This window comes from Telopea speciosissima, chromosome 5 (assembly GCF_018873765.1).
Source record: "Telopea speciosissima isolate NSW1024214 ecotype Mountain lineage chromosome 5, Tspe_v1, whole genome shotgun sequence".
In the NCBI taxonomy this organism is placed as follows: domain Eukaryota; kingdom Viridiplantae; phylum Streptophyta; class Magnoliopsida; order Proteales; family Proteaceae; genus Telopea; species Telopea speciosissima.
In genome coordinates, this window is record NC_057920.1 from 5253448 (window position 1) to 5277075 (window position 23628).

The 23628-nt window shown below is 40.6% G+C and overlaps 1 protein-coding gene across 2 annotated transcripts in view; it reads right to left on the reverse strand.

Moving 5' to 3' along the window:
- Nucleotides 1-23628, reverse strand: part of LOC122661501 (protein MRG1-like) — a 77107-nt gene that overhangs the window by 41089 nt on the left and 12390 nt on the right. The window contains exons 6-8 of one of the 2 annotated variants that reach the window (XM_043856908.1): nt 12220-12255; nt 3675-3715; nt 2095-2199 (exon numbers count right to left, since the gene is read on the reverse strand). In XM_043856908.1, the coding sequence (XP_043712843.1) occupies nt 2095-2199; nt 3675-3715; nt 12220-12255 (182 nt within the window). The remainder of the gene's footprint in view (nt 1-2094; nt 2200-3674; nt 3716-12219; nt 12256-23628) is intronic. The other variant, XM_043856909.1, reaches the window with a different exon arrangement.

A 23628-nucleotide genomic window follows, 5' to 3' on the forward strand; every position in this document is an offset into this window, starting at 1 on the left:
TCATGGGACTGTTGCAGAATAGTAGCAGAGGCAGCACTGGCATTGGGAGAGGATCCAGAAGTAGTCGTCTCCAGCCTGGTCATCAAATGATGGAGGTGATGTAGCTCATCAGAGGAAAGAGGGGCATCACTGGATGTCTCATCAGTAGCAGTGTGATGGGCAGCAGCAGTATTTGGACCACGACCACGAGTGGGAGGAGGTTTACCATGCAACTTCCAGCAACGATCCCTAGTATTTCGCTTCTTCCCACAATAATCACACTTCAAAGGGCCTTCTCAAAAGAGGACCCATCATTCCCACGAGCAGAAGTTCCCTAGGTAGAACTCCCACGGGAAGGAGTGCCAGATGTATAAAGGGCATATTTTTCCATGGGAATGGTGTGAACCATAGCATTACGACAACTATCTTCAAAAGCAACGATAGCAAAAGCCTCCTCAAGAGAAGGAAAGGGGTCACGGTTGAGAACGTGTGCCCGAATCTGGTCGAACTCCATATTCAGCCCAGCCAAAAAATCATAAACGTGCAGCTTATCTTCCCACTTGCGAAAGGCAACAGTATCAGTATCACATGTTGCAATAAATCTCCCATAAAAATCCAAGGTTTGCCCGTAACCACACATGGTGTTGTAATACTTGGAGAGAGAGAAATCCTTCTGTTGCAAGATATGGATTTTTCGCCTGATTTCATAGCACTAGGCATCATTGCCAACCTGGGAATAGGTGGCCTTGGAAACTTTCCAAATGGCAGCAGCAGAATCAAGAAGGAGATAAGCCTGGGCAATAATGGGATCGATAGATTAAAGGAGGTAAGACATTACCAAGCACTCATCGGTTTCCCATTTAGTGAGAGCAGGACCATCAGCAGTAGACTTCACAGTGGCTCCAGAAAGATGGCCTTTAAGACCACGAGAACCCACAACAAGAGAGCAGGATCTTGACCACATCAAATAATTACTGCCATCAAGTTTGAAAGAGTTGGAATGAAACGAAGGATAGTCGCGTTCACGCTGCTGGACTGATCCATCTTGTCTGGTAGATGCGGACATAGTTCGAGAACTCGCGAGATCTCGCCGAGTTTCTCGGTTTTTGAAAAAGGCGAGACGAGGCTGCCTACGAGTCTCAAAAGTGCAATATCTTGGCGAGATCTCGGATCTCGGTTGGATCTCAGTTTCGACCCATTATTTTAACCCACCAACCACTTAAATGCCTTACCTAATTGGACAAAACTCGACATATCTCGGCGAGATCTCGGATCTCGGGTTGACCCAAAGTTGAGGCTTCGAGTTGAAAAAAAAAATGCACCAACTCGGCGAGATCTCGACTAGTCTCGATTTTTCTAAGAGTCGAGTTGGTACCGAGACCTGAGTTTTGGTACCTTGGATGCGGTAGACTCGTCCGACATAACTATTGATCTCTCGAGAAAACAGGGGAAAAATCACCACATAAATTCTTCAATGAAAGAGAAGAATATCTGGGTTATAGGTGAGGGAAAAAAACAACCGGTGGTGGGGGGAAAAAAAAACTTCACCACCAAGAGAGAAGAAGAGGAGGGACCAAGGTGGCGGTAAGAAAGGCCGAGAGAAGGAGGCGGAAGGGTGGTGGCGGTGGTGTAGGGTACCGCGAGAGAGAGGCGGTATGTTAGGGCTACCACACGCGCGCATGAGAGAGAGAGAGAGAGAGATTGATGGCGGCGGCTGCGGTATGTTTAGGGTTTCATGAGGGGCACAAATCCCAAGAATGATTTTTCTCCTTGTTTTGATACCATGTTGGAATATTTGGGGAATTGAACTTGTGTCAATGAGACATAGGTCCTCTCTATTTATAATAATCATAATGAAGTACAAGTTACAATAATACCTTAGGGCAACACAGGCTAAACTCACTGGACAATTATACCCTTGTGCCCCATATTACAACAAGCTCCATGGGGAAAACAAAAGTACGAAGCTCCATAGTAATAATAACAACAAAAATTGTATACATGTGCATAGTATCGAAGATGACTATGAGTAATAAAAGTAAAACATCATAATATAGAATCACATACTGCACAGTAATAGTCAGAAAATGACAAAAGCAGAATAGAAATAACTACCTTACCCAGTTGAGTGACAAATTCCCAATCATCAATTAGTTGCTTCTTTAGAGTTGATGGAATTTGGATCTTCACCAACTTCTCCATTGATTCAGTATCCTTCTCCTAACAATTATAAAAACAATGGGGAAACTCCAAATTACTGGTGGTACCCAGTTAAACAAACATAAGTAGACAAAATAATTAACCATTCAAGGAGAACTTAATCCTGAAAACACACGGAATTCAATACAGTTATGATATAAAAAATTAAGAAAAGATTTTCAAAACATGACTACTGAAGTTTGAAAAGAAAAAAATTGTTAATCGCCAAGGGATAAGTTGAAAATTAACTTAAGAAGTGGAGGAAGAAAAAAAAGACCAAGTTAGAATGGGTCCTAACAATAGTTGCCAAGTGCAAGGTTCAGGGATCCAAATCAGTAATTTAATCACCAAATTCTCCAATTCAACCAGTAGCTTGGACTGTAACTAGTAACAGACTGGCAAAGCAAAAAAGGGATGCTAACCAAAATTTTAATGAGATGCCTAAAACATAGTTGTCAAGGTGTTTAGCCTAGGTGATGCCTTGGTTGCCCAGGCGGGCACCTTGGTCTCCTTGCATCTGGACCCCCTCCAACACCTTGGATCACCTAGACGCCACGACAACTAGGGCTTAAAATACCTCAAAAAACTGTAGAAAGATTAAAAGACAAAAACTATCCACAAATTAGGAATAGATTACCTGCCTCTTCGCTAGCATTGTTACAATTACAGAGTTGTTTTTCATAAACTTCGAACATAGGAAGGAAGTGGTTTAGGCTATAAAGCTCTTCCAGCTCACCGTCCAGAAAGTTTAGATTTTGGGGTCTTTCAGATTGTAAGCCTTGTAATTTTGGAGACATTTCAGTATTACCCTAGCATGAGCTTATTACTATTTTTCAAGTCTGTTACTAGTTTGTACTTTGTATAGGTACGCTGATGTATTCATAGTTTTAAAATTTCTTGAGTCAAATTGGGATTCATTGATCCAGTTCAGAACATTGCTCTCTCTCTCTCTCTCTCTCTCACTCTCTCTCCATGTGTGGTGATTTCCTTAAGTCCTGCACCTTCCATCTCCGTCTTCTCTGCCTGGAAATTCTCCCTCTGGGTCCTGCAATTTTTCTTCATTTCTCTGTCCACCTCCTAAATCTCTCTCTATCAAGTGACTTGAATTCAGTTCCTCTCATCTCTATTTTTGATATTTTGAAAGAAATTTTCATAATTCAGCATTGGCTAGCCAATCCACACGGTCAGATTGCCAACCTACTTGGATCAGCTGGCCACCAAGTGAATTTGATTTGTTTTAGTTTTTAAACTATGGATGCAATAAATACCTAGCTAAGAAGTAATGAAGATATAGGTATTAACAACAGTCAAATATGTTCAGTCAGGAAGAAGTTCACAACATGCATAAATTATGAGCATTATTAAAAATACCTATCCAAAAGAAAACATTGGCTAAAAATAACTAAAAAGGAGATCCAAAAGGGTATTAAAACACCAAGATGACTGAATGAATCAACTATCTCAAGCACTTCAACAAAACTATAATCAAAGCACACCTCAACGCCAGAATCACTCTTTCTCTTCTTCCCTCTTGCCACTGCAATAACATTCAATGTATCAACAAACGGAACTCTCCAAAAACAAAACAACTTTCTTCACTTTTATTTTTGCATTGAAATAACACCAGACACCAAAAGCAATCCAATAAAAACAACAAGATAGGCACTCCTAAACAGATCAATGAATCACTTACAACCTAGAATAAACTTTAAATGTAAGAGACCGTCCCATTCAGGTGCACAAGAAAACACATTTGCTTGAAGAGGTCAGCAGCGGCTGCAAATTTCTAACTACGAAGAAAAGCATAAAAGTAAAGTCTACAAAATTTGCTTGTGTGTGTGTGCGTGTTCTGATATAAAAATTCCAAAAATAGCAGATATATCAAGAGCATGAAAGTTGTTCTACATGTATCATACAAGTGCATAACATAACCTGAAGCTCATATAATATGGATTTTCTGGTCAATTTTTTAAACTGGCGGTTGCTCGGTTTTGGGGGATTATTGCTCTCTCTCACACACACATAACGACGCTGCAGCTAGGGTTTCAGACCTCACGAAACTGCGGCTGCAACTCATTGCCACCGCCAATCAAATCAGGAGTTTGCATCATCGTCACTGTGCCTTTATCCGTCGGTTTTCATAAATCCAAAATCTCAAGCAGACCTCTCCGGCGGTACAAAAGTCAACAAAGTTGGCGTAGCCTGAGTCTGCTTAAGACTTAACAAAGGGCTGTGAGTAGCAATTCGCATCGAATCCCTACAAGATCTTGTTGGTTCTCTGTTTCTTGGTGTATTCTTCGAGTTCGGCATATGTGTGGGGTACGGAAATTGGTTGCAGCGACTCCCTCCCTACTCCATTGTGGGCACGTTGCTGCAGATCTCCAGAACTTTATGTTGCTGTACCCTACCATCTCTTCCCAAATCCCATCTCTACGGTACATCTCCCAGCCCCAATCCCTACTATCTCTCCACCACCCAACCCCAATCCCTACTATCTCTCACCTTCTCCTCGCCCTTTCATACCAGCCCCCACCACCGAAGGTGTGTGGTCCCAAAAAAAAAGCACTGTCGGATAATAGGTTGCAGAGACTCCCTTCCTGTCCTTCTGTGGGCTCGTTGCTGCAGATCCCAAGGACCATTGTTGTGGTCCCAAAAAAAAAGCACTGTCGGATAATAGGTTGCAGAGACTCCCTTCCTGTCCTTCTGTGGGCTCGTTGCTGCAGATCCCAAGGACCATTGTTGTGGTACCCTACCATCTCTTCCCAAACCCCATCTCTACTGTATATCTCCCAAACCCCAATCCCTACTATCTCTCTGCCACCCAACCCCAATCCCAACTATTTCTCCCAATCTCCAACTTCCCCGCTAATCCCCAGTCACCTCTCCTCGCCCTTTCACACCATCCCCCATCACCAAAGGCATGTGGTTAAAAAAGAAAAGTAGGGACTATCTGACCTCTCCACAACCACATCTCTTCCCAACCTTGTCTCTTCTGCTCTCTCCCCCTCTCTCTCGCCCTATCCCTGACTCTCTCCCTTCGCCTGCACTCCAACACCCTCTCCCCATCCCCATACCCGACTCTCGCCCTACAATCTCACCCCCATCACCAAAGGTGTTGGATAAAAAAAACAAAACAAAACTCACTCCCTGGTCAGAGAACGGAATCAGCAGCATTGTGACTAGCCTACACATGCATATTCCTTGCAAGGCTCTGAATCCTGAATATAAAGAGTCTTTTGGTTTGCTTGAGTCTGCTGACGCTCTGTTCTGGTTTGATCTTAACTCATTAGACCACAAATTAATATTGTTTTGCCACTGAATTTGTTAGTTGAATTATTCTTAAAACCCTTGATTTTTTTTGGGTGTTCTGTTCACCCATTAGTTGGTTCAACCTGTGTTTCTCTATTTGCATTACGTTTTCGCTATTTTTGTTTATAATCTACAAGTATAATATAGCACCAGCCAAATAGGCTTCTTCCTAACAAGAAGGGAAGACAGAATGGTATGGAAGGACTATAAGGTTATCCCTGGGGAGAGCCTAACCACCCAACATAGGCTTGTGGTCCTAGTTATGTGCCTTAGTGCACAGAAACGTAAGAGGAGGGAACCTATGTACCCTAGGATAAGGTGGTGGAGATTAAAAGGGGAGTCCCTAAGGACATATACTAATAATGTGATCAAACAAGGAAAGTGAGACTTTGAGGGAGACACCAATGCGATGTGGATCAAGATGATGACTTGTATTAAGAGGGCTGCCAAAGATGTGCTAGGGGAAGCGAAGGGTAGTCGTCAGGCCCCTAGGGAGACTTGACGGTGGAACAATGAGGTCTAAGCAACCATTAAGACCAAGAAAGATTGTTTTAAGACATGGCAAAGGACTAAAGAAACAGAGGATAAAAAGAGTTATAATGATGCCAGAAACGAAGCTAGGAAGATTGTGGGGATGGCTAGGGCGAAGAAATATGAGGATCTCTATATCAATCTAAGCACTCTATATCAATCTAAGCACAAAAGAAAGGGAAAAAGTTATTTATAAGATAGCTAATATGAGAGAAAGGAAGAGTAGAGATTTCGATCAGGTGAGGTGTATCAAGGGTGATGATGGAGGAGTATTGGTAAGGGATGAGGACAATGTGAAGATGGGATGAGTATATTTGTGACCTACTAAATGGAGATAGGTCGAGCACAAATGACCCAGACGATTACATTATTCAACAAGACACCACACGTCACAAATATGTATGAAGGGTTAGTGTAGCGAAAGTTAAAGAAACCCTAAGAAAGATGAAAGCAGACGACACCATGCCCAGATGAGCCGATAGAAGTGTGGACAACCCTAAGAGGTTGTGGGTATATTGGTTAACCAATCTGTTTAACAGGATTATGAACACAAGGAAGATGCCAAATGAATGGAGGAGAAGCATCGTAGTCCCAATCTACAAAAATAAAGATGATATCCAAAGCTGCAATAACTTTAGAGGCATAAAGCTACTAAGTCACTCTATGAAATTTTGGGAGAAGGTTATTGACGCCCGTTTGAGAAGAGAGACTCATATCTCGGTGAACCAATTTCCCTTTATGTCAGGTAGATGCACGACAGAAGCTATCTACTTATTGAGGAAGCTCATGGAAAGATATAGAGATAGCAAGAAGGATCTCTGTATGGTCTTTATTGACCTGGAAAAGCCTATGACAAAGTCCATAGAGATTTAATCCGGCATGTTCTAGTGAAGAGAAGGATGTCGAGTAAATATGTGGATGTATATGTATGATGGCGTGGTGACTAGTCTGAGAGCTGTGGGAGGTCAGGGCAAAGAATTCCCAATTACTATTGGTTACATCAGGGATCAGCCTTAAGCCCTTATCTATTGGGACTTATCATGGACGACCTAACCAAGAGCATTCAAGACGAGGTCTCGTGGTGTATGCTCTTCGCCGATGATATCGTTTTAGTGGATAAGACAAAAACAGGGATTAACGCTAAACTAGAGCTATGAAGATCAACCTCTAAATCAAAAGGCTTTAAGATTAATAGAACAAAGACAGAGTATATGATGTGTAATTTTAGTCATACTATGATGGTGCGAATTGAGGAAAGAGATATATAGCAAAGTGACTATTTTAGATAACTGGGGTCAATCATAAATAATGAAGGTGACATAGAGGATGATATTTCACAGAGGATTAAAGTAGGATGGATGAAGTTGAGAAGCTATGTGTAGCAAAGATGAGGATGTTAAGATAGATTTGCGGAAAAACTAGGAAGGATAAAGTAAGGAATGATTGTATTACAGCTGACTTGAGAGTTGCCCTAATCAATGACAAGCTCCGAGAGAGTCATTTGAGGTGGTATGGTCATGTTCAGCAAACCTAGGGACGCCCCAGTAAGGAGTGATATGATCCCGATTGAAGGAGACAAAAGAGCTAGGGGCACGCCTAAAATGACCATAGGAGAAGTTGTGAGGAAGGACATGCATAGTCTAGGTCTTGTACCAAGTACACCTCGGAAAGAGCCTATTGGAGGGCAAGGATCCATGTAACAGACACCATTTAGCTGAGTTTCTCTTGACTTGCTGGGTTATGCCTCTTTCCTCTTACTTTCATCTTTCATCTTTAACTTTTATTTTTATTTTACATCTGTCATTTGTCATTTTCCATTTTTCATTTCTTAACTCATTTCCAATCCCTCTTTTCCCATCTCTTCATTCCCCTTTTTTGTTTAGGCCTCAGTTTTCCCTACTTTGTTTTGTTTGGATCCATGTAGCTGACCCCATTAAGTTGGGATAAGGCTGAGTTTGTGGTTGTTGTTGTATTCAATATCTGAAATTATTTGGCTTCTGTCCGGTAGAATTGTATGATACTTTGGGGTATTGAAGGCCCCTATTTAAGTCCTTCGATCAGAATGTGGTGTCAATCTGACACCTGTCTGGACTTATAACTTCAAGACTGAGCTTCTCATCCCAACATCACTTGTGTTCTGCCAGTCCTCATTGAACACTTGATTTTTTTTTTTATAATAAAAAAAAAAAGCTGCCATATGATGATGGGTAATCCTTTAATGTTCTCCCCTGCATTATTTGTCCACGTGTAGTGCTACACGTGAGGGGGAGATTGGAGTATATTAGATTTATCACAATCTGATATTTGAAGATTTTGTTCATGTCCTCAGCGGCAATATTTTCTTATGAAGATGGTTATAATTGTGGTTTCTAGCAACCTTATGCTGTTACTTGTGGTTTCCATCAACCTTATTCTACTACTTGTGGTTCCCATCAACCTCATTCTACTACTTGAAATTCCCAGCAACCCTATACTGCACTTTTATTTGTCTTCTTTGTGAAGATTACTGCTTACTACTTGCCATTTGTCTTCTTTGTGAAGATTAATACTTACTACTTGCCTTCCTTGAGAAGGGTTTACGATGTTGTTGATATTGTTCTTATTCTTATAATATTGTGGCTTGCGGTTGACATTCTCTACCGCTTATTTTTTTCTTTGCAGTCTGAATTTAGACGACACACAGATTTTTCTCTACTATTGCTGTTGATGATTGGTGTGCTTGAGTTGGTATTGCTACTAGAATGAAGTTCTCTCTATGCTCCCTGGCGTCTACGACTGCTATATATGTTCAAGACTAGCTCTGCAGTTAATATCAATTATTGCTGTTCCAAGCTGGATCCTTTTGATATATATACACACATTCCAGCTTGAGGGGGAGTGTGAAGATATGCACCACAGGGGTATTGTCCTACAGTACTCTGTTTTAAGTGTGTGTTGATCACGATAGGAGGAGTCCCTATTGTGGTCTATGTTGAGTCTTAGTGTTAGGAGTTGTTTTATTATTCATTGTTTCCTTGTAATTAGATGTGTACTCTATGTAGGATTTCTTCTAAGAGACTATTTGCTGGTTTATAAATAAGGGAGGAAGACCACGATAGGAATTACAGAATCCTATCGTGGCTTATTGGGTTCTCTTCTCTTCTATCACGCTCTCTCTCTCTCTCTCTCTCTCTCTCTTCTACTTTGCATGTACTGGTTTCACGTCCTGGTTTTGCTACACCTATTTAAAGTAAACTTTCCTTTCCTATTGTAAGTACACTTTTAGTTTCTATATAAACAATGTAAGGCTCAAAGCCTTCCCATGTTTTTAAATATTAAATAAAGCTTGTCTTTGCTCGTATGCTCTGTGTGATTCAGAATAGCTTTTGTGAGATACAGTAGAAACCCTTGGTGAGATGCTAAGGGAGGGCTGATGGGATTTCAGTCTAATGCCAAGTGAAATGCTTGGTACATATCCTTCTACTGTACGAACTGAAACCTAGCCACGGTGCAGAAAACACAGCGTAACAAAAGAGAGAACAATCAAACAACCATAACACACGGATATAAGTGGTTCAGAAAGGTGCCTACGTCCACGGTGAGATAAGAGTAACTTCACTAGCAATGAGAATAGGGTTACAAGCTCTCTTCCTCTCGTCCCTCTGTTTAAAAAGAATTCCCTACAAGCTTTTAACGGTCCTTCGGAGGAGGCCCACAACCCAAACCACAGAATACAAAACGTCAATCCTCAACATCTACTTCTCTTCCAATCTTTTTCATCTTGTTCACTGTCAAATCATGTCAGTATTTTGATTTTCTATTCTCTTCTTGTGTATACCCTATTTGTTGAAATTACAATTTCTCCATTGTTTCCATCTGTGATTCCAAATCTGATTTCATATTTGGTAATCGGATAGTATTCTAAACACTCCCCCGGCTTCAAATTTTGATTTTTGTGCTGATTTCTTAAAGCTACTCCAAGTTAGATTTCTAGCTTTACTCAATTTTCAAGATCAGAATCGGGTTTTTTTTTTTTTTTTTTTTTTTTAAATAAAAGTTTTATTGAAGATATAAAAGGAGGCAAACAAGCCTATGACAGATTACTAGCAAAGAAAGCTAAAGCTTAAAAAGGGGGAACTCAGTCCTAAAACATATTGGCGAGGGCAACAAGCCACTCACTCACCCAAGAGAAATAATAAAACAAGGCTAAGGGAGATCTGAGAGGCGCACTGAGGGGGTCCTTGTCCTATTTGATCGTCGGGGGATCTCAGCATATAAACCAGGCCGATCAAAAGCCACACAGGCCAAAGGAGCCTCCTCCTCTGGTGAAAAGGGCGATGAAATCTCCTTTTCAACCAAAAGTTTTTCTACCGCCGTGTTCACCGCCTTAACACCAAGCTTTGCCTTCATTTGACGTCGAGTTCTGCCAATAATTGGAGTTGCCATATGGGAACCCACACGACCACCTCGAGGAGCATTCCTACGACCATCACGATTTTTTCGACCCAACACCTGAGTGCACCCACCTTGCACCTCCTCTTGATCAGATTGGTCATAACCCGACCCACGAGAATCCGATCTTAGAACTGAATCCACCTCATTAGGCATATTTAAAACGATAGCCCCATCTTGAAAGTGGGAATTCTGCACATTCGAACTCCTTCCCTCTCTTTGGCTCGGCACCAAAGATTTACTCCGATGCCCCGTCTCAACAAAACCATGTTCCTCAACACAACATTCAATCTGATCTTCTGGATCGGATTTAGATCCATGATCCAACTTAGATCCTGACCCGATTTGAGCATTCAAGACTCGAGAAACGTAAATGTCTCCACCGCCTTCAATGGAGCACTCACCATCCGACCCACCCACATCTGCCCCAGATGCACATGCAAAACCCATATCCACATTTAGGCCCAAATCCACGCCATCCGACCCACCGACATGAGGGTCCAATCTGCCAGAAATACGAGCATTATCCCTTACCATAACAGCCTCCATCGTATGAGGCTGATTAGGACTTTGAGATTGAATCAAATTCCTACCATTCTCGACTCCAACGTCAACTCTCCTCCCCGCAATAGACGTTAAGTGAGGCTGACTAGGAAATTAGATAACTCCAAATGTATTCTTATATTATTGCTGAAATCTGTTGGGTGTTTTAATACTCTTTAATTGTTGGTTTTAACCCCATAAGATCTGCCATTGATAGTCACTTCTTGAAATTCTGTTTTAAAGAATCCTATTCCTAGTAGGATACACTTATAACTACAGATCAGACTCTTCTTTGGACAAGTTGTTCTAGACCACTAAAGTGACCTTCAACCAAAATTGTATTCCCATCTGAGTTGTTGATTGTTGTTTATTGGAATTCTTTTAAATCTGATCTTTTTCTCTTCACTACGATTCTGGTTTTCAACGGAGCTTCTGAACCTAATTCCGTAAGCTTCTAGAAACCCATCAGTTTAAACCTGGGTTGAAACCAAAATTTTAAACTATGGGTAGATCACCACTTACAAGGGAAATAAAAGGGAGTGTTACATAAATGAAATATAAGGAAGAATACAGGCAGCAAGAATGCTGATCACCCAGTTGGTAAAGCGAGCCGTTAAGTTTATCTATTTCATCAAAAAAGTATGTATATATGTCGGTTTTACTATAAAGAAAAGCAGTATTTAGACCAAACACCAAACCCATATTATTAGTTATAGATTCTTTTACTCTTTTGCCCATACAACATATCAATGCAAAGACTGGAAATTAAATACTAAAGCATAACTACCTAAACACAATGAAACCAACAGTAATAACCACAAGCTAACTCCTCGTCACCTTGATTGTTGGGCACAGAAACAGCCAACGTTCAATCTCATGATTTGTGAGACATGCAAATTCTGTTCTCCCACGCCTCATAACCAATGTGCTAAGGCATCACTTTTGCAAAATCAAGGGTACCCCCCCCCCCCCAACACACACACACACACATGAAAAGAGAAAGGTGAACAAGAATTGAGATAGGATTTCCAAGCCATGCTGCATGGTCTACTCAAGACACAATTCTCAAAAGAAAAGAAAAGACACTTTGAGGTCAGGTAACAGTTTTTATGTTAAATGGAAAGTTTCAAATACATTTAAAACAAGGAATAATAAAATCAAAGTTGAAAAAACAAAATACATACATATATTTATGTATATGGTTTTAAGTACAGAACACCACATTACCATAGTTCCTAAGGTCTTCTTTATCCACTTTTGCATCTGCAGAACCCAACAACAACATATGGCATCACAATAACACTACGCATGACAATATAAAATGTAGAGAAAAACATCAAATTGGATTCAGGATAGTGCTTCCTTGAAATTGAAATAGGATAAAATGGACGAATGAATAGATCTAGAATAGACTGAGATAAAATTATTCTGAACAGTTTTTGTGTATACATACTGTAAATGTGCACCATACCAAACCCTTCTATCATTTAAGTAATCATTTCATAAAATGATCTTCAAAATGGTAAAGAACAGCAAACTGCATTTATAATCATATGACGGTCCAGAGGGAATGACACTTAACAAATAAGAGAATACAAATGTCTAGGCATAGGTATTCTTAGCATAAGAGTTGTCAAATAACTGAAATAAGAGAATACATGGCTAAGGCTGTATAGATTCATTTTCAAGCAAATCCTGCTCTATTTAGGTAGAGGACTGGTTAAATTTCATTTGCATCGCTGCATTTTCTCTTCATTGAAGGTTGTAAGCCACATCAATGAGGGTTAGGTTGTTATTAAGAGAAAATCTCTGCCAAATCCTTCACGTGAATCATGAGAAAGGAAATGAATCTCATAAAATCTGGATGAACGGGGAATGTTGCTTTGTCGATGTGCCATGGAAGGAGGTGGACAGTTAAATACAATAATAAGACTTGTTTAGCAAACCATTTTGACAAGAGAAACTGGGAGGCAAAACAATTTAATGTAAAGCTAGGTATTAAATAATATAACCCCAGCTAGGATCACAAACACAGCCCAAACAGTCACTGGTTTCAGACCTTCCAGCAGTATAAGAATAAACTTCCCCAGTGTATAACAATAGGGTAAAGCAACCCTTGTAACCTCCTAACAGCACCCAACAATAATTATAAAACCCCAGTCCATAGGACAATGAACAGCAACAGTTTACATCTATCGCAGGCAGTATATAGGCTCCAAAACTCAAAAATCAAAGATTAAACAGAATACAAACAACCAGCCACTTGATGGGGATCAAACTCCCATTGAGTTTGGGTCTCTAAGGGGTGAACAAACCCTAAAAATCTCAGGTCAACGTGAAGGCTACATGCTGAGATATTACAGGGTCATGAAAATAGAAATTAAGTTCTGAAATTAGTAACTTAGTGGAGATAAACAAACCCAACCATCGGATGTGCACCAAACCAATATTGAATGAAGGTAGTTGAATGTTGAATCAGTCCTCCAAAATCCAAATATCACCCAAAAGTGAAGGATGGTTGCTGAGATCTGAGGAGTAGATGTCGCAAATGTATTCTTTGAAAATACAGAACCACGGCTAATGAAATAAGAGATTTCTGAGATCACACGCAACAGGCCTCAGACAGAGTCTATTAACCATCGAATGGAAGTCCTTGGAGGCGCAATGGAACCCCAAAATATCAACCTCAATAGCCCTCTGGTTGCTGAGATTGATATCCTTGAAGGTTTCAGCAGGAAACCTCAAGGAAGGGAAACCACAGGAGTTGTAAACCTTTCTTAGAACAGCAACAATAACAGCATTAACTTCGCACCAGTTGTTGAACAGTTGAAGTATCAGCAGCCCTAGAGGGGGTCTCGACAGGACTTAGTTGAGCAGGAAAATAAAACTCAGCGGTAGGGGAGAAATAGGAACCGATTGGAGAAGAAGGGGATGGAATAATGGCTATCTCAGCCAAGGGAATCTCACTCCAAAAGGTCTCTCACTGCTCCATATTGCGGAAAGTAACAAAGCTATTCTTCATTAAAATTGTGGGGAGGACCCAAGAGATCCATTACATTATACAGTTGAAACATTCCAAACTGAAAATAATATAGAATTCTCTCACAAGGAAAATTGAGACTTGTTCTTCAAGCAACTAAAATCTAAACTAAGACATAGGCTGAATTTAACAAAGGAAAGTAAGTTTTAAAAAAAAAACTTGCTGGAATCTATTCCCCATGATTGGCTTTGAGTGAGCCACAATACCCAGCCCGATTGGGCTGGCTAGGGCTACAAGTTTGGCCCTGTCGGCCCGAACCTGCCTGATAAAAGACAGAATTTGGGAGAATACTTGAATGATCGATGAGATCAGTAAAGCCTTATATTTATACTATGAAGAAGTACAACCAAAAGACAAAAATAGCCCTAGCATAACCAACATAGCTAGGAATACATGAGGAAATAAAAATAAAGCTGTAAAAAGACCAGAATACCCCCACGATATTCTGGTGCACCTTATTTAACACTCCCCCTCAAGTTGGAGCAAAAATGTCACTCATGCCCAACTTGACTAAACTAGGATGAAAGACCTTTCCAGGCAATCCCTTGGTGAACATATCAGCAAGTTGATCAGCAGACTTCACGTAAGGAACACAAATAAGGCCTTCTTCTAATTTTTCCTTCATGAAATGCCTATCAACCTCAACATGCTTGGTACGATCATGCTGTACCGGATTATGTGCAATGCTAATGGCAGCCTTGTTGTCGTAATACAACATCATGGGAAGGCGAATAGGAACTCCAAGATCTTGTAGCAAACCTTTCAACCAAAGTAGATCACAAATACCTTGTGCCATAGCACGAAACTCTGCCTCAGCACATGAAGGAGCCACCACATTCTGCTTCTTGCTACGCCAGGTGACAAGATTGTCACCCACAAAAGAACAGTAACCAGAAATAGACTTACGATCTGGGGAACCTGCCCAATCAGCATCAGTGGATGCCTCCATCCGCAGGTGACCATGAGGAGACAAGAGAATTCCTTTCCCAGGAGCTGACTTCAAGTAGTGAAGAATCCGAAGAACAGCCTCCATATGTGAAGTGTAGGGATCATGCATAAATTGACTGACAAGACATACAGCAATGGCGATGTCAGGACGAGTATGAGAGAGATAAATCAACTTCCCTACTAGTCTTTGATATCTCCCTTTATCAACCAGTTCACCCTTCTTTTCCTTGAGACGAACATTGGCATCCATAGGAGTATTTGAAGGATGGCACCCTAACAAACCCGTCTCAGTCAGTAGGTCTAGGACATACTGTCGTTGGGAAAGGAAGATGCCTTTCGAAGATCTGGCAACTTCAATCCCAAGAAAATACCTTAGTTTCCCTAAATTCTTAATCTCGAACTCTTGGCCAAGAAATGTCTTCAACCTGCTGATCTCAACACAATCATTGCCAGTAACAACAATATCATCAACGTAAACAATCAAGATAGTGAGTTTTTCACCAACCCTCTTTATAAAGAGAGTATGATCTGCATTACTCTGCTTGTAGCCTACATAAACCATTGCTTTGTGAAAACGGCCAAACCATGCTCGAGGGGACTGTTTTAGCCCATAAAGAGCACGCTTCAATCTACACACTTTGCCTCGATTGAAGTCATAAGAGAACCCTGGTGGAATGTCCATGTACACTTCTTCATCGAGTTCCCCATTAAGAAAGGCATTCTTCACATCAAGCTATTGCAAGTCCCATCCAAGATTGATTGCACAAGATAATAATACTCAGACAGTATTTAGCTTAGCGACAGGGGCAAACGTCTCCTAGTAATCGATCCCATATGTCTGAGTAAATCCTTTGGCCATTAGGCGTGCCTTATACCTATCCACAGTGCCATCCACCTTCTGTTTCACTACAAACACCCACTTGCATCCAACAGTCCGTTTCCCTGGTGGAAGAGTCATAAGCTCCCATGTGTTATTTTTTTTTAAGGCGTCCATTTCTTCCATCATTGCTGCCTTCCACTTTCCATCTGTAAGAGCTTCCTGCCAATTTTGAGGAATACGAACAGAAGAAAGAGAAGAAACAAATGCACGAAAAGATGGAGAAAGAGAATCATAAGAAACAACATAAGATAATGGGTGTTGAATGCAAGTCCTCACACCTTTGCGAACAGCAATGGGGAGATCCAAAGAAGAAGTATCACCAGGTGGAGAAGTAGGTTCCGGATCTGGAGTTGGCAATTGGATGGGAACTAATGTCATAGTGGATTGAAGCTCCCTAGGTCTGGTCCTGCTCCTTGCAAAAACCTTCAAATTTGTCGCATCAGTCCTCCGCTGAAATCACCAATGGTTCTCTGGACTGGGGTGACCTCCCCTTGAGCAGGAATTGTAGGAACCTCCCCCTGTGCAAGAACATCTCCCCCTGAAGGAGAATAGGGAACCTCCCCCTGTGTAGGAATATCTCCCCCTGACGTAGCGGGAAGGGTAGGGGTAGGCACACTCGAAACAGCAGGGACAGCAGGCTAAACATCAGGGACAGCAGGGGTAGACCCATCATATACATGCCTAAGAGGGGGGTCTATAATCAACACATCTTCACTAGAACTCTCCCCCTGAAGAGGTGGGGACAAATAATAGGAGAGAGCTTCATGGAAGATAACATTCATACTGACCATGGTACGGCGGGCAGGAGGATAATAACATTTGTACCCTTTCTGGGTGGCAGAGTAACCTAAGAAAATGCAGCGGAGACCTCGGGGCTCAAGTTTGCCAGGAGATCTACTATCCCTAGCATAACACACACTCCCAAAAACCTTAGGGGGAACAATATAAAAGGAAGATCCATGTAAAAACTCAATAGGGGACTTGGAAGCAAGAACCCGAGTAGGCAGCTTATTAATCAATTAGGCCGCAGTAAGGACAGCATCCCCCCAATAAAAGAGGGAACATGGCGGGCAAACATTAGGGCCCGAGCCACCTCCAAGAGATGGCGATTTTTTCTCTCAACCACACCATTTTGGGCTGGAGTATCAACACAACTGGTTTGATGTAAAATTCCATGGGCAGCAAGGTATTGTTGGAACTAACCTTCCATATACTCTGTTCCATTGTCACTCCTTAAAATCTTGAGAGTGGCATTAAACTGGGTCTGGACCATCATATGAAAATGCTGAAAACAAGAGAAAACTTCACTCTTGTTATGCATGAGGTATACCCAAGTGAAACAGGAATGACAGTCAATGAATGTAACAAACCATTGTTGGCCATGAAGAGAGGCTTTACAACTAGGTCCCCACACATCAGTATGAATTAATTGAAATAGGGAAGAACTTCTTTTATTAGATATTGGATAATTTGATCATGTCTGTTTGGCCAAGACACAAGGTTCACAAAAAAATTCTTCCTTATTACAATGTTTAAACAAAGCTGGAAATAAATGTGATAAGGTGCCCAAAGGGGGGTGTCCTAATCTAGAATGCCACTGGTGCAATTCAAAAGAAAAAGAAGATGGCTGACAAAATTGAGAAAGCAAAGCTTGTTGCAGTCCATCATCAAGAAGATACAATCCACTATGCAGCCTACCCAATCCAATCGTCTTCCCCGAGTCCAGTTCCTGAAAGACACAATGAGTAGGGAAAAAAGTCACTTTGCAATTCAAATTTTTGGTAATACTACTAACAGAGAGAAGATTAGTAGTAAATTTTGGAAAGTAGTAAATTTTGGAATGTGCAAAACAGAGGACAAGGTAAGTGAAGAGGAGCAACTGATGGACCCCTTTCTGGAAACAGAAGAGAGGGAACCATCAGCCACCCGAACTTTATCTTTGCCAGAAGAAGGGGAATATGTATAAAAAAGGGTGGAAGAACCTATCATGTGATCAGTGGCACCGGAGTCTATAATCCAGGGAGTGGAGACAACCGATGCACAGTGACCAGCAAAGGAAATAATTGAGTGGGCAAAGTGGGAACCTGATGGAGTGGAATAACCGACAGGAACAAATGTAGTAGATGCAGTGGAAGACTGTAACATACACCGGAGAGCCTGGAACTCCTCCTGGGAGAAACTATTGTCAGCAGTGGGTGCTGGAGCTACACTTTCAATGTGATTGGCTTTGTTTTTAGGTTTAGCACGACCACGTTTAGCCTCAAAATCAGAAGGCTTCCCATGTAATTTCCAGCACTGGGCCTTAGTGTGGTAGAGTTTGTTGCAATGTTCACACTTGACAAGCTCCCTGGTAGAGGCAACAGCAGTAGCAGTGGCAGTAGCACTAGTGTCAGATGGAGGAGCTTTAGAACCAGCAGCCCGTAGGGCTGATCTTTCAACTGGAGGACCCAACATCATTGCAGCCTGACGTGTTTCCTCAGTAAGAACATAAGAGAAGGCCTGCTCTAATGTAGGGAAAGGCACCCTACCAAGGAATTGCACACAGATAGGATCATAATCAGCATTAAGACCAGCCAGAAAATCATAAACACGAAACTTATCCACATAGGCCGAATAAGCAGTAACATCAGCAGCTATGGTGGGCTGAAAGGGAGCATAGTGATCTAATTGTTGCCACAGACTTTTGAGGACAGCATAGTACTTAGTAACTGACAGCTCCTTTTAGGTAGTAGAATGGAGTGTCTTCCGGCTATCATAAGCCTGTGCATCATTCCCCAATTGTCCATAAGTGCCCTTAGCAGCAGCCCATATCTGTGCAGTTGTGTCAAGAAGAAGGTACTGGCTAGAAAGTTTCTGTGGCATGGAGTTCAAGACAAAAGACATAACCATAGCATCATTGGCAGCCCATCGAGTCTTGGCAGGGCCATCTTCAGTAGGCTGTTTAGAGGTGCCAGTAAGATGCCCACTAAGTCCTCTACCAGCCACAGTCACGGAGAGAGACCTGGCCCACATGAGGTAATTGGTGCCATCGAGTTTAATGGAGGCAGCATAAGGGAGGAATTCTGTCCGGGGCTGAGAATCACCTCCAGAGTTAGCCGTGGTAACTTCTGAGTCTCCCATGGTGTAGATAAAACCTTGGCAGCAAAACAGAAAATAAAGGCCTGATATGGAAGGTCAATTGATTCCCCTGGCAGCACAAAACTTGAAATATAATGGCAGCAACAAGCAGCCCTAAATCCAAAAAAATCGATAAGCAGGGTTTTGAAAAAAAACCCTGAAAGATAAAATCGATTGGGATTAGGGGTCTACAAAAGCTGAGAAAAAACTGTCGATATGGTCTTGAAGGTGGATGAGGATGCTCTCCAAAAAAAGCCCATGCAGAGAACAAAAAATACCCAAATCGACAAGTGTCAGGGTTTTTCAAAAAACCCTAAAAGGAGATCGATATTGGGAGATGCTTCAATGCTTGGGAAGAAAACCTGTGATAGTAGCTGTCCAAAACTGCAGTGATGGATCCCAAATAAGAAAACCAGCTTCAATTGCAAGGAGAGACTGATCTTCAAGAGGGGAGAGCGCCAAAAAAAAATCGCAGGAATATGGGCAGCAGCTATCGAACTATAAAACTTATTAAATCATCAATTGAAGAGGTGATTGATTAGGGCAGCATCTATATCACACGATCACCTCATTAGATCTGCCCTAATTTGGGAAGAGAAACAAGGAGAAAAAGGTGGAGAAGATCGAGTAGGAGGGGGGGGGGGGGGAAGAGGATCGAGTGGAAGGAGAAGAAAGGGTAGAACAATGGAAGGGGGGGCTAAGAAAAAGGCTAGATCAGAGCATGTAGCTCTGATACCATGATAAAAGACAGAATTTGGGAGAATACTTGAATGATCGATGAGATCAGTCAAGCCTTATATTTATAATATGAAGAAGTACAAGCAAAAGACAAAAATAGCCCTAGCATAACCGACATAGCTAGGAATGCATGAGGAAATAAAAATAAAGCTGTAAAAAGACCAGAATACCCCCACAGTATTCTGGTGCACCTTATTTAACACTGCCCTGAGCCCGAACAGGGCCTGGGCTAAAGATTTCTGGCCCTGAAGGTGGGTTAGAGCTAGAAAGTCCTGGCCCTGAGTCAAGGTCGGGCCGGGTCAGGGTTGAGACCTCGGGCTCAGCCCAACCCTGATTTTGTTTATTGTGTTAGTATTCTAGAATATGCTCTATGGTGAAGAAAATTCTTTATTTATCAAAAAATAGAAGTCATGATACATATGATCAATCAAGGAATATAATTATTTAAAATGGGGCCTAACCAATGTTCCAAGGAAAAAGAAACATAATAGAATAACCAGACTAATGTGAATCCGTCGCTTTATTGTGTTGCATGCTATATAAACATTCAGCTATTTTAATTTGTTTATTGCAGCAGGATCACGGTCAGGGTCAGGGCCAATAGGCCAAGCCCAGCCCAATCAAGGCTAATCAGGGCAGGCTTGGGCTGGGCTTGGCCCGTCAGGGTCAGGGCGGGCCTGGGCCCAGCTAAGGGAACTCAGGGTTGGGCTAGGGTTTTAAAAAGCCCGGCCCAAACCAACCCTGTTGCAGCCCTAGAGGGGAAATGGCTGGCCCAGGCCCTATGGCCCATAGGTTGGCCCATATTTTTGAGTGATGGACCATCCCCTTGGTGATGTGGCTGTACTTTAAACCCAGAAATCGATCTGCATCACAATTCAGGCATGATCACTGCAGAAATGGGAATTTCAAGTATGGAGGGCAGACGATTAAAGACAAGTTTTCCATGCACAAATAGCCATATGAGGAGCCAACAAGGCTCAGATCAGAGTGTGGTTACAACCTTCTTGAACACATACAAGTTTATGTGTTTACTTCGCAGGCAAACTTTATAGTAAAGGACTCCTAGACAAGGTTCTAAAACTCGGGTTTCCACCAGCCAGAAACCAAGATATGATCGAAACTGGTTGAAACCAGTGATTTTTTCCCAGCCAACTCGAGCTGGTGGTTTCAAGGCCCAGAAATGCTTTTTTTTATTTGATTTTTTGTTATAGCCTATTTTTAACATTCTAAACACAATGCATGAACTATTTTCACAAGAAGAAAAAAACACTCAAAATGGTACTTCAATTACTTAAGATATTATTCATAAATAAGCAAATACCCCTTATTTGAATCCAATAAAAATAATTAAAAAATCAAATTCCAAAAGGATAAAAAGTCAACCCCCCTAGTTCAAGAACAAAAACTGGATTTTTTGCAATAAATGCAATTTTCAACTTTCTAAGTGCTGGGGTTTTCTCAAATCTATAAATTCCATAACTTAATATGGTAAAACATTGCTAAAAACCAAACGTGCGGTAAAATATTCATTTGTTTTGATGTCTAAAAATTATTTTCAATCAGAATCATTTTTACAGCATTCGCGCACACCAAATTAACTTTGACCGGAACATAACTCCTTCAATATAAATCAGATTTAAGAGCAATCTTGGATTGTATTGAAGGGGCTATGTTCCGGTCAAAGTTAATTTGGTGTGCGCGAATGCTATCAAAATGGCTCTGATTGAAAATAATTTTTTAGAACAAAGCAAATGAATATTTTACCGCACTTTTGATTTTTTGCAATGTTTTACCATATTAAGATTTATGGAATTTTTAGATTTGAGAAAAACCCCAGCACTTAAAAGTTGAAAATTGCATCTACCGCCGAAAATCCAATTTTTGTTCTTGAACTGGGGGGTTGACTTTTTATCCTTTTGGAATTTTATTTTTTAACTATTTTTATTGGATTCAAATAGGGGGTATTTGCTTATTTATGAATAATAGCTTAAGTAACTATTTCATTTACTTAAATGATATTAGGCATAAATAGGTGTTTGTCCTGGTTTTTGGCTTAAATAACTGTTTGTCCTAGTTTCGAGCCAGTTTTCCTAAAGTTTAGATGGGCATGAGTATCAAAACTTGTGAAATATAGGTTGCTTCGGTCAAAACAGATCAAAACCAGTGACTTTTTTAACTCCGTCCACATCTCGTCTCGGTTTCTTGCAAAACCGAGATATCTCGGTGGTTTCGACAAGTTTCGACCGAGTTCTCTTTCCATGCTCCTAGAAACATTAACTCAACTCAATCAACTTGCTAAGCGTTACCACCTACTTGGGGTTTGATACATGCATTCCGTTCTTTCATCCTGGCGATGTAAAAGCTTTTGGCTAACTGGCTACCAACATGATCCACCCAACCGCAGCCTAGGCCACTGATAAACACCAAAAAACACAAGTAGGGTTTCCTAGAAATATGAACCACATATAATAAAGATATTCAAACCATGAAACCTAAAATTTATTGAATGACCAGTGTTTCCATTCACAATAAAACCAATCAACTCAGTGATGACATAACTAAAAAAGAAAAATAAATAAGTTTGCATCTTCACTTCATCAACAAAGCTTCACAGGCAAGAGCTACGAGAAGAAAAAACCATTTGGTTGAGCTCCCTCCTTAAAAAAGTAATTAACAAAAATTCCCTTTTCTAGAAATAATTAACTTGGACTCTTAGGAGGGAAAAAATAATCACTTAGACCTCCCCTTTTTTAATGACAGTGCAAAAGGGTAATGCATATCGCTCTCTAGGGGTGTCAATCATAGTTCAAAATCTTGCGAAATTTTGGCGATATATCGCCAAATTTCGTATATCTCGAGCTGTCCGAGATACGATATCAATCCGAATTGAAAAAATACAATATTTCGACAATATAACATGAGATATCGACGAAATATCGTGGACTCACGATAGATCGCGAGATATTGAAAAAGCAACAAACAGTGTCACGTGAGGGGCCATTTTATACCATATTTCGCAGCTCTTGGTCGATATTTCGACCGAGAGCTGCTGAAACTTTGTTTTTCTCTCTTCTTCCTCCCTTCCAAGCATCATCCACGCATTGTTGAAGCTCCTTGTCGCCGGGAAGATGTCGGAGGGTCATCTAAGCTCATCATCCAAGTCTATTTTCAGTATTTAAGGTAAATTCTATTTCTCTAAAACTTTTTTTTTTTTAAATACTTTGTACAAATGTTGTTGGATGTTGATAATATTACTATATGTTAGACACCGGAGGCCGATCTACAGCCTCACGGTGTCAAAAAAAATTTTCCATATGTATTTTTTTTTTTTTCTGGTTTTAAAAATTCATTTTCCTACAACTAAAATAGGAAATAATTAGGAATAATATGACTTAGATGGTAATGAATTAAATATATGTTAAACACCAATGGCCGATCTACGGCTTCAGGGTGTCGAATTTATTTTTCTGCTCTTAAATAATTATTTTAATTTTCAAAAATTAAGAAAAATATATAAAAATTAAAAAAAAAGAGAAATAAATAGGGAAAAATACGAGTTTTAAGTTTAAAAAATAATGAAAAATATGAAAGTTATTTCTATATGTTTTGAAATGCATTACATGTATATTATGTTTACTAATTTTCGGTTTTGTTGTGTTAGGTCAATACTTATATTAACATTATATATAAAAAATTGTTTTTAATTATGTGAAAAATATACGGGTTAGGGGAAAAATATTAAATAACCATACAAATGTATTAGTAATCTAAAAGTGTCAATTGAAATGCATCTACACAAGTTTTTTAATTATTTGTGTTACTTACATTGCAGTAAACAAGTATCATTATGGCGGATCATGATAGACAACGTGCGAAGGGCAAGCAAAAGGTGGGGGAAAGTAGTCAACAAAGA